General features: G+C 37.9%; 1 protein-coding gene across 2 annotated transcripts in view; it reads right to left on the bottom strand.

Annotated features, from left to right (window-relative positions):
• Positions 1-9,360: 9,360 nt before the first annotated feature.
• Positions 9,361-12,604, bottom strand: part of foxn2b (forkhead box N2b) — a 34,132-nt gene continuing 30,888 nt past the window's right edge. For both annotated transcript variants that reach the window (XM_063002915.1, XM_063002916.1), the window contains exon 6: positions 9,361-11,392. In XM_063002915.1, the coding sequence (XP_062858985.1) occupies positions 11,100-11,392 (293 nt within the window). In that variant the 3' untranslated portion in view covers positions 9,361-11,099. The remainder of the gene's footprint in view (positions 11,393-12,604) is intronic.

The following is a 12,604-nucleotide window of genomic DNA, read 5'->3' as shown; positions in this document are numbered from 1 at the left end:
TTTTGAGCAGCCAAACAATTCCACTTGCAAAACTGCAACATAATTTTTCTTTACAACAGCACATTTAAAAGAAAGAAAGCTCAGATCATGTTGCTGTCAAAATCACATGCAATATACTAAATATTAGCTCACAAATGCTGTTAATATTCTAACATACTATTTAGTATGCAGTTTATGACATTACCCAAACAGTAAACATTGGAATTAAATTTTTGACAAAAAACCTGAATATTTTGCATATACACACACTGTCAGAGTCAATAATTGAGTTCAGATGTTTTAATCCTGTTTGAATTTGTAATTAGATATTAAGTGCAATGATAGCTTTATGTAAATATGTAAAAGAATCCATGTCTTCCAAAAAGTTCCAAAATCTTCAACTCAACAGTTCACAAAATATTAGCCCAAAACTCTTGGGGGTTATCTAGATGTTTTCAGCAAATGCGAGACAAGTCTTTGTTGTTCTTTTTGGTCAGCAGTGGTTTGCACCCTTCAGCTCTACTACGGATGCCATTTTTGCCCAGTGTTTTTCTTATTGTGGAATTGTGTTCACTGGCCTTAACAGAGGAAACTGAAGCCTGTGTGTTATTTAGATGTTCATCTGGATTATTTTGTGACCTCCTGGATGAGTTGTTGATATGTCCTTAGTGAGATTTTGGTAGGCGGACCTCTCCTGAAAAGATTCACTACTTTTCAGGTTTTCTCCATTATTGGATAATGGCTTTCAGAGTGGTTCGCTGGAGTCCCACAGCCTTAACAATCACTTTGTAACCCTTTCCAGACTGGAAGATTTCAATGACTTTGTTTTGAATCTATATTTGACTCTCTTTAGAATACGGCATCATGTGCTGCTTTTTGAGTTCTTTTAAGCTGCTTCACATTGCCAGAGAGGTTCTACATAAGTTACATCTGGATTCAACAGGTCTGGCAATAATAATGTCTGGTTGTGGCTAGTACAATTAAACCCAATTATTAACTGAATTTGGCTAAAGAGTTGATTTATCTAAGTGGAGAATTACTTTTTCACATAGGGCCAGGTAGGACTAACCAGCATTTTTTCCTTAATAAATAAAATTATAATTTTGTGATTATCTAATATTTAAATCTATTTTAATCAGCAATATGTATATGTGACAAATATGCAAAAATAAAAGACATTGGGAAAGCGGCAAATACTTTTTCACAGCACCATATGCTACTCTATAAATAACTCTGGTAGACATTTAGAACATCATAGATTATTCAGGTACTAGACATTGTTAATGCATTAGAATATTTTACTATTTTATCTCAGTTGTTGACAGACCACACAATACTCTCAAGCTACATGTGATTAATATTGTTTAAAAAGCAGATGAAGGCACATGTGTGGAATACAATGTAAACTGAGAATATACTGATGTTCCTTTCCTTCTTATCTCAAGCCTTCCTGCGTTCAGTATGTTCAGTATGTTCAGTATGTTCAGTGTCACAGTAACCTTCCAGCAGAGCCGATGCTATTCCAGATGCTACACTAGAAGAGACATGACTTTGTAGGTCTCCTAATATTTCCTTTCTGATTTACAAGCACGGCCTTAACTAAACTGGAATGAAAAATGATGCTGTCTTATTGACCAGGCTAGGGGTCGTTCAGTGAGCAGCTTATCTGTGCACCTGCACTCATGTTGGGCAACAACACAGAGGGCAGTTGTTCTTTTCCCTACTTTGAATTTTTAGTTTAGAAATATTTGGGAGCTGAGTACATGTGGCAGTTGAGACACACAGGAAAGAGAATCTAGTTTGATAATGTAGCTCAAGGATCAAGGTCTGGAGTTCAAGGCTGCGGGTCAAGGGCTTAGTGCCAGAAAAACCACACACAGAGGGAAAGAATGAAAAGTATGCAAAACCAAAAAATATCCCCATTTAGAATACAACATTTACGATGTTTATTATTAATATGATTATTATTAATAATAAACCTAAACAAATTGATAAAGTGGACATAAAAGAGTAACAAGGGTACCGAGAAACTGGGTTCAACTCCTACCTTTGTTTACATTTACATTTTTGGCATTTAGCAGACGCCTTTATCCAAAGCGACTTACATTACAGTTACAGTATACAGTCTGAGCTATTGAGGGTTAAGGGCCTTGCTCAAGGGCCCAACAGGGCTTGACCCAGCGACCATCTGATTACTAATTCAGTACCTTAACCACTAGGCTACGGCTTGCCCTTAACCTGAACATGAACACAAAATGTGCTATGTGCTTCAGCATTTGTAGTACAACTATTTACATACACCGATAAGTTCACTGACTTTCAGAAATTTTGCAAGTTCTCCATGTGTGCCTGGGTATTCTCCAGGTATTCTAGTTTTCTCCCACCATCCACAAACAATCAGCAAGTGAAACAGCCCCTTGTCTGAGTTAAATCTAAATAAAATGCTGAATCAAATGCAACCCTAATCACAATATAAATGAGTATTTATTCCTTTAAGTTTTATATACTTTTTGGTGGCAAAAACTCTTAAGTGCTTTACAAATAAAAAAATAACCTTATATTAATCTTTAAGATCAGATATTTTGACAGCTGGCCTTCAGGCAGGAATACTCTCTGGACTGGGTGCCAGGCCATCGTAAGACATGACTTACTCACCCGTCTGTGTATGCTTCTACACCTATAAAAAATTAAGAGCAACAAATATAGCAATTGGCAAATTTTTGGAGGTTGGAGGAAAGATGGAGTGCCTCAAAGAAAACCCGAAACAGTCTCACAACAGCATAGACCCACATCATACTATAGATCATGGATCCACTCAAAGTTCCAGTACTTCTTAGCAAACTGCAGATATTTACGTTTGTGTTTAGTTGAAGGAAAAGGCTTTTACTATACAAGTCTTCAAAATTCACCTCAGTTGGCATTAAGGTTGCGTTATATGGTAGTTTTGGAGACTTTGTGAACTTAAGAAAATAACTTTTTCTGAAACTCTACTTTTAATTAGTGCCCTAACTAAAATATGTGGGCATTTTCATGTGAGAAGCTCTTTAATCATAGCCGTTCCTTGACTTATGAAGGTCAACACAAATTTCACTTTTCCCTTATTGAAACTGTTCTTTTGTCTTTTCATTGAAACTATGTTCTTCTGTCTTTCATTGTATTTCATACATATACACCAAACAGCCATAACATTAAAACCACCTCCTTGTTTCTACACACATTGTCCATTTTATCAGTCTCACTTACCATACAGAAGAACTTTTTTAATTACTGACTGTAGTCCATCTGTTTCTCTGCATTCTTTAGTCCCCTTTGATGCTGTTCTTCAATGGTCAGGACTCTCCCAGGACCACTAAAGAGTAGGTATTATATGGGTGGTGGATCATTCTCAGCACTGCAGTGACACTGGCATGGTGGTGGTGTGAGTGGATCAGACACAGCAGCGCTACTGGAGTTTTTTAAACACCTCACTGTCACTGCTGGACTGAGAATAGTCCACCAACCAAAAATATATCCAGCCAAAAGCGCCCCGTGGGCAGCGTCCTGTGACCACTGATGAAGGTCTAGAAGATGACCAACTCAAACAGCAGCAATAGATGAGGGATCGTCTCTGACTTTACATCTACAAGGTGAACCAACTAGGTAAGAGTGTCTAATAGAGTGGACACTGAATGGACACGGTATTTAAAAACTCCCGCAGCGCTGCTGTGTCTGATCCACTCATACCAGCACAACACACACTAACACACCACCACCATGTCAGTGTCACTGCAGGGCTAAGAATGATCCACAACCCATATAATACCTACTCCGTAGTGGTCCTGGGAGAGTCCTGACCATTAAGTAACAGCATGAAAGGGGGCTAACAAAGCATGCAGAGAAACAGACTAGAGTCAGTAATTGTAGAACTACAAAGTGCTTCTATATGGTAAGTGGAGCTGATAATTTGGACAATGAGTGTATAAACAAGGAGGTGGTTTTAATGTTATGGCTGATCAGTGTATTCACCACAATAAAACATATCCTGGAGAAGTGCTTAAAAGTTACATTGTGTTTTAAATTTCTAGGGGTGCCAATAATTGTGCCACATGTGGTTTAATATTTTTTTTCTAGTTTAATCTTTGTTTAAGGTTGTTACTTATCTTTAGCATGGGTGCCAGTAGTTGTGGGGGAGGCTATAAAACTGCACTTACTTACATATTATGTACTTTAAATGCATCATTTTAAATATATTAATTTATATAGAATTATTTGTATATAATAATTAATCAAGACACTGAAATCCCTGACAATGCAAGCTGTTTTTAGCAATTACCTAGCCAGCCTGCTAACTTGGCAATTGTTTACATATTTTTTTTTATGAAATTTGGAATAAAGCTAAACGTGTAAAATATCATAAATGTTCATTTAATTTGAGTCAAGTTTAGGTACTAACCAGTCAGCCACTATAAATATAAAAAACTGCCACATCAAAACTCTGCTCATGTCGGTCTGTAACAAACGCGAGCTAACGTAACAGTAGTTTTTTATATTCTTAAACATGCTATTTTTAAAAGTAAAGATGTATGTATGTTTCTTTTTTTATCAACCGCTTTATCCTGGTCAGGGTCGCGCGTGTTCCACAAGAAACACTGAGGACAAGGTAGGAAAACCTAAACAGGGAGACAGTCCATCGCACGGCTTCGGCCATTTCTCCATACACTCAAATATACACTGCCTGGCCAAAAAAAAGGTCACACACTAATATTTTGTTGGACCGCCTTTAGCTTTGATTACGGCACGCATTCACTGTGGCATCGTTTCCACAAGCTTCTGCAATGTCACAACATTTATTTCTGTCCAGAGTTGCATTAATTTTTCCCCAAGTATTGATGATGGGAGATGTGGACCACTGCGCAAAGTCTTCTCCCACATCCCAAAGATTCTCAATGGGGTTCAGGTCTGGACTCTGTGGTGGCCAATCCATGTGTGAAAATTATGTCTCATGCTCCCTGAACCACTCTTTCACAATTTGAGCCCGATGAATCCTGGCATTGTCATCTTGGAATATGCCCGTGCCATCAGGGAAGAAAAAATCAATTGATGGAATAACCTGGTTGTTCATTATATTCAGGTAGTCAGCTGACCTCATTCTTTGGGCACATAACATTGCTGAACCTAGACCTGACCAACTGCAGCAACCCCAGATCATAGCACTGCCCCCACAGGCTTGTACGGTAGGCACTAGGCATGATGGGTGCATCACTTCAGCTGCCTCTTTTCTTACCCTGATGCACCCATCACTCTGGAACAGGGTAAATCTGGACTCATCAGACCACATGACCTTCGTCCATTGCTCCAGAGTCCAATCTTTATGCTCCCTAGCAAATCGAAGCCGTTTTTGCCGATTAGCCTCACTGACAAGTGGTTTTCTTAAGGCTACACAGCTGTTTAGTCCCAATCCCTTGAGTTCCCTTCGCATTGTGCATGTGGAAATGCTCTTACTTTCACTATTAAACATCCCTGAGTTCTACTGGAGTTTTTCTACCATTTGATTTCACCAAACGTTTAAGTGATCGCCGATCACGATCATTCAAGATTGTTTTCCGACCACATTCCTTCCTCGAAGATGATGTTTCCCCACTGTCCTTCCACTTTTTAATAATGCGTTGGACAGTTCTTAACCCGATTTTAGTAGTTTCAGCTTCTCCTTAGATGTTTTCTCTGCTTGATGCATGCCAATAATTTGTCCCTTCTGAAACAGATTAACATCTTTTCCACGACCACAGGATGTGTCTTTCGACATGGTTGTTTAACAAATGAGAAGCTACTCACTGCATCAGTTAGGGTTAAATAACTTGTTGCCAGCTAAAACATAATCATCCATGCAGTAATTATCCAATGGGAGGCTCTTACCTATTTGCTTAGTTAAATCCAGGTGGTGACCTTTTTTGGCCAGGCAGTGTAGTTAATAGTGTCTGAAAAGAAAAACGGCCATAACAGACCTCTGCGCCACCCGAGCGGTGGTTTCTAAATCATATTATATTATGTTTTATAGTGCTTAAAAAAAAACTAATTTAAGGTTTAAAATGACCTATTCAGGAGTAGAAGACTGTGGCATAGCGGGTAAAGTTGGTATTGCACAGCTCCAGGTTCCAAGGTTGCCCCAAGGTGTGAATAATCGTTATATAAGTAAAATGTGTTAAATGTTTTGCAATGAACTGCCACAACTGCGACCCTGATCAGAATTAAGTAGTTTATGAAGCTAAACAGCGAAATGTTGCCGAGTTACTTAAAAATCTTTATAGGCTTTAAACACTAGGTGTCACCATTGTTCAATAAAACGAACTGAGCCCATTTCACAGTCATGCACTCACTGGAACCAAAATTTCTATATTACTGTATTTCACAACCAGACAGTCATAAAAGAAACCATTTTTTATTTTTAATACCATATATAATGCAACAATTGCATATCTTTGGCAAAAATAAACTTTATAAACATTTTATTAACAGAGGTTAGCTAACAAAACCAAAAGATGGAGTCTGTCAAACAGACATGGCAGACAGATGCAAGCAAACTGATTGGCAGCTCGGAATTAGTAAAATATAATAATAATAATAATAAAACAATTATTACTATTCTGTATCACAGAGAGGTTGCAAGAAACTGTCTCAGTTAATGTTCCTATTCTGGGAGGTGCAAGTGGCTGCTTTTAAACCCATTAAATCTAACACTACAGCTTGGTCACTCCTCTATAAACCTTCTCTAGTAATACTTGCATCCTGTGTTATCACTATGTACAAATCAAGAGAAATTGGCAGCCTTGGTAAAATGTTTGGGCAGCAATTTCACAATAATTAGGCAGTAGTTTAAGCAATGCAATTAAATAGGGAAGAAATTAAATAGCTTCATGGGTATCACAGGACTAGTGTACTTTACACACAATGAACAAAAACAGGTCCGAATAGACACTAGTAGTTGGTATCTTCATTAATAAGGCTCAGTAGATGCTGTAGCAGTCACTGGCCTGCCCGGTGTAGTGGTTCCTGATTGAGGGTGTTTTCACAGTTGGCCCACATTTATAAGTCAGTACTCAGGATTGATTTTGGGTTCATTCAGGGATAGCCATCATGAAAAGAACATTTGTTTCCAAACATACAAACTTTTTAAACTGTGGATCAAAAACAACATAATGGATACATAAAGTCACACCTTTCATTAACATGTCTCATTAACATTATTTTTTCTGATTTAGGTGGTACATTGCTTTTATACGGTACAGTATTAATAGGCATATTTTTATTCTTTTTTCAGTACAGGACTCTTTGATTTTCATGATGCAGTGAGCACTGTGTGAACACTGTGGAGAAATTGTGGTTTTAAGATAATTTGAGATTTCAGATTGAATTTTTAGTGAAACTCCATGTTTCTGTGTCTCTTTGAACCTTGTAGGCCTGAACCTTGTATGGGCCGGTGGGGCATCTACACAGACATGATTAGCCGGTTCCAAGCCTGGATATAAACGAGGGTTGCATCAGGAAGGGCATCCGACATGAAAACAATGCCAAATCAGGTATGTGGACCAGAATGATCCACTGTGGCAACCCCTAAATACAGGAGCAGCTGATAAGTAATATTGCATTATACTATATTATATAGTACACATTTTATGACATTACATTTATAAAGGTCATCACTAAATTTGACAAAAAAGGCTGTGAAGATCCTGTAGGACCTTGAGCAAATACTCTATTTTCTGTAAAACTACAAAACATACCGCAGTTGCAAATAATACACAGTTCAAGGGCCTAGACCATCCATAATGATTGAATTATGATGCACAATTATTTCATTATAGTAAATCTAATGCCTGCCAGTAAATTTAAATGTATTATGGGAGCAGATAATTAAGTGTGCTTAATATATAATTATTACTTAAATAATTACGGTTATGTAATTGCTGTGACAGGGCCACTATGGCATAGGGGCCTATTCAGGACAGTCCTACTGTCTGTTTACATGACAGTACCCATGTGCCTGTAAAACTATGATGGTTTTCTAACTATATGGAACTGCTGGGAATAATGTGCAAGTGAGTAACTTTAGGTATTTTTATCAGCAGGTCGTTCAGTTAGCATCATTATTACTTGCTCAAGCCAATATCAAAGAACGGCTCTACTGACTAAGTGCAGCTACTGCATCCAGCCATGGTTGCACACACCAGGGGGAAATGCTACAATATTTGGTTTCTAAGTATACCTGAATTAAAACCAATCCAACATTTCAAACCAGTGTTCATACTTGCTCACACATCTTGAATTGTATGTGCAAACACATCATGGGCAGGAAAACCCCTAAATGAACCATAACCGGGCAGAGTGGTACTTCACTCACACATGCATATAAAATCAGAAATCCTAAACCAAAAATCAAACTAAAAAGAAAGTTCCTTGAGAATTCCACAGAAACAAACCCGAGTATAAGTGTAGACAGACTGAAAAGTTCGGTACAGGGAGAGCAGTGTGTGTGATCATGTCAAACCCAGTCCTGCTAGTAGCAGGCTGCAGGGATATCAGCTTCCTGTCTCAACAGTTTAGCTTCCTGTAGGTCCATTCTCATGCTTTCCTCTCAGAAAGAGCTGCAGCAAGGCAAGTGTTTTTTCCTTTTTCCACAGCCACTTTTCTTGCAAAGTCCACATTGTCTCCCGTTTCCTGTCAAGCCTGAGCAATTCTCTTGAGTCCATCTGTGCAATGAAGCACTGCACTTCCGCTACAATAAAGTCTGGAAAATAAGTCCATACAGCTCCTACTACTGTCCACTCAGAGGCTTTTTAATGCTCACACTGATTTTAGAGATCACATCAGGATCAAACACAGCCAGATGTTATGATGTGGTTATTAAATATTCTAGTATAAATTGCAAGATTACTACGTTTTTAATATGGCATATCAAGGGTTGACAAATCAGTCATTCGAGTGCTCAGGACAATCACATTTTGTGTTTGGGCTACTAATTATTATTGTTATCAATTTGAATGCCTGTGACTATTACAGAAGGGCCTCTGTAAAACACCATCTTCCATAAATTATATATTTTCACCTATAGCTGTGTTGTTTTATCTTATACAACTTACAGCGGGAAAATATTCAAGTCTGCCTTCTGTGTGGTTGTTTTTACTTTGCATTTTTTTACTTAATAACTTTTAATTATGTAGCCCAGTTCCAGTTTCGTTTTCTTACATGAAAATTAGTTCCAACCCAAATTTTAGTGTACATAAAGATCACTACTGTTTTAAATTCTGCTGATCAGAACTACAATTAAATCTGTATAAAATTCATTTATTATTAATATTATTATTATTATTACTATTATTATTAATAATAATGATGATGTTTTGCGGATAATTTTTATTTTTTCATAACATTATGGTCACTTATTTACTTATTAATTATTAGTTTCACAACACTACAAGGCAGTAAATGTACTGACCAGGTCAGCAGGCCAAATTAATGTTCTTACTGTACTTACATGTTAAGCTAAAGCTACCTATAGTAGACAAATGGCAAGCAGTTTATTTATGGGGACTCTGTTTGTGCTTTATCACGGGCAATGTGCATTCATGGCATGCCACAGATTCCCATTATTCTGATTGTGCTACTTCCCATGTTGCTGCTGACTTTTTAAAGAACAACCACTGATATATAAATCGATGAAAATATTCTCATTTTGCAGGTACACATTTAGCACAACTTTTTATTGATTACTGTGGCATGTCTGCAGTAATATAATGAGGCTTCTATGCGTTTATCTTGTTTAGAATCTGGACAAGTATTTTTCAGGTGGGTGAGTTTCCACCCTGCTGTTAATCCACAGTCAGGATCTTGACAGAGTAACACATTAAAGCTGCGGTCAGCAAATACTGTTCTAGACCTTGCTGTTTGGAAACTCCTCTTCAATGTCTCCATTATCAAAGCACCAACAAACTCCCACTTAATTTTCTTGGTCGGTAAAGACACCTGTCTTTTAACATGAAAATAAATCTGGTGACTATATGAGTTTGAATTCAAATTTTATATCTTATTAGTACTTGATTGCATTTTGAATAGTACATCTTTAACTGTTTTTATTGAAGGGTTAAAAGTATTTTACAGCCTTAGTCATTAATAAAGCTTTTATTATCCAACTAGCAAAACAGATCTGGGTTAAAGTACACTACTCGTTTTAAGACTGGTTAAATATGATTATGGGAAACAGAAACATGGAACTGGGCACACATAGCTTTTATAGTTTTGATTTGTCGACCCCTGAATTCCTCACTCTATTTTAAATATTTACTTAAATGCAAAGGTGGCACAAGTGTAAACATATTTGGGGATAATTCAGGGCAGGTAATGGCACATGACTACACTGACAACAGAGATAATCACTGGATAAATACTGAAGTAAATGCAAAGACCAATAGCTCTGCTCTTAGGCCGTTAATCACTAAAATCATACTGGTCAGGCAGGTTGGGTGAGGGCACTGATCCAATCAGGATAAAGAGGCAGGTCACGTGGTTTTGACATCATAGCTACGGGGATAGCACAGGGCTCGAGGGGACATGTCATCTTGACGAAATACAAAAAACAGCAGTACAAAAATAAAATAACTACAATTATTTAAATCAACTAATTATTGCATTTATATTTGTCTCATATTTCTCAACTGAAGTCTTATGATCCAAAATCAATGGCACTTTTTTTTCTTATTTAGTTTTCACTATAATGAAGCCCAAGCCACTTGTGAAATTCATGCATTCATTCTTAATATATACATGTGTGTTGTTTTAAAGGTGGAAGCATGCAAATCTCCTCTGAGGTTTTTTTGTTTGTTTTTTTTCCTTAAACTTTAAATGTGGGTCATTCGAATATGATTTTTTTGTCTTTCATACTCTGTACAACAAAAAGCGTCATTATGGCTTTTCTCTCCTGTGTTAGTATTGCCTGTTGGATGAGATGATAGGTATATTTAAAACAAAAAGGGGGAAAAAATGAAACAAAGCAATGTCAACCAGGGGAGAGAGGCCAGGACAGGCCACAGGAACGAGTCACATTATTAGGGGCAGAAAAGAGAATAAAGGGTGAGCAAACCAGAAAAGGTTCATTTCCTGTCCAGCTTTCTGCTTTTGCGTCGTGAAGCACCGAGGCTCGTGCGAATACCAGCCAGGTGCAGAAGCGAACCAGCCGCCTCCTTTAACTCCTCATCCACTTCAGGCTTAACATCTTGTCTGGCCCTTTTAAGTGATGGGTGGCTGCTGTTCGCTGCCTGGCACGGAGTCGTCTGTCGCTGAGAGGCATGAACGGGCACGCTGCTGTAGGTGTGGTCCTGTTTAGGATCTCGACTCACAACCACCAAGTCCCTACGGGAAAGATCGATCGGCCCCTCCTGCTCATCTGAGACACAGAGACGAACAAAACTGCTGATGAATATCCAAATTAAAGCACAATTTAATGTGAATCAGTACAACCTCAAAATCATGTGAACGTTCAAGGCTAAAGCCCGATCTATACTTTTATCTGAATGGGTTTATTAAGGCTTTAGATGGCTGAATTATTTTAAACAAAAGTATCCAAACTTCTGAGTTGGACATGATGCATGAAAAAATTTTGTTCTAAGGGGCTGAGACTTCGAGTTTGACACATCTACAGTCTTTGGCATCCCAAACAGAATACTATTGTACCCAACAGCATGTCAGTTCAGTACATGACCAATGCAGTCATTACCTTTTTGACATAACATTAAGTACTTAGTATGCAGTTTGAGACATGCCATATGGCTGGCCAAAATGCTCTCTAAAATATCCAAATACCAATGTTTGGTCTGATTCTGATATTAAAGTTTTGAGTACCAAACAATACAGCTGCAAGTAGATACAGACATCCTCACCATACAAGTAGCACCAACTTTGAGGTTTTAGGGTGGCATGTTTAAAAAGATTTAGGGTCCGATATTCACATGGATTATATTGCCATGTCAGACGCATTAAAAGAATTAAAATGGCAGTGGAACTGTTCAGAAAATTATTTAATTAGTTCCAAAACCAACATCAGCTCGCAACAACTCATGTATCAAATTGAAAAGTAGCAAAGGTTTTCAATGTACCTCTATTTCACAATGTAAGATAATGATTTTAGGCCTGTAGTCATTCAATTTTGTGAACATCTGTTTTAATCAATCGCTATTTTTTTTATTATTGGGTGGTCTTTTTTAGTTACAAGTTAACACAATCAGACTGACTCTTTTCAAGAAGATCAATGTTTAATCTTTAGCATTTATTTCGCAAACAAAATGCAATTTTCTCTCACTAAGGAAAATCCAGCCTCATTTCTATCATTCTACTTAACAGAAAACACAGACGCTCAGTGGCTCTGTGGTACAAGAGGACAATCCCACCACAGTGGAGAGCTCGAGCTCTTCAGTTCAAATCTTAGTGGTGCTATTGACCTGGCTGGACGTCTTTTTCGTTTTCGCTGCAGAAATGAACCTCTGCTGTCAGGTGTGACCTCTGCTGTCTTGGCACGTACACGAGTGGTGGATGATTCACATGGGCCGTACCATGACGCTTCTTACACGGTATGGTTCTCTGCGGGACAACCACCGAGAGG

This window comes from Trichomycterus rosablanca, chromosome 10, assembly GCF_030014385.1.
Source record: "Trichomycterus rosablanca isolate fTriRos1 chromosome 10, fTriRos1.hap1, whole genome shotgun sequence".
Taxonomy (NCBI): domain Eukaryota; kingdom Metazoa; phylum Chordata; class Actinopteri; order Siluriformes; family Trichomycteridae; genus Trichomycterus; species Trichomycterus rosablanca.
The sequence above is the reverse complement of the archived record's forward strand: the minus strand, read 5'-3'. Positions and strand labels throughout refer to the sequence as shown.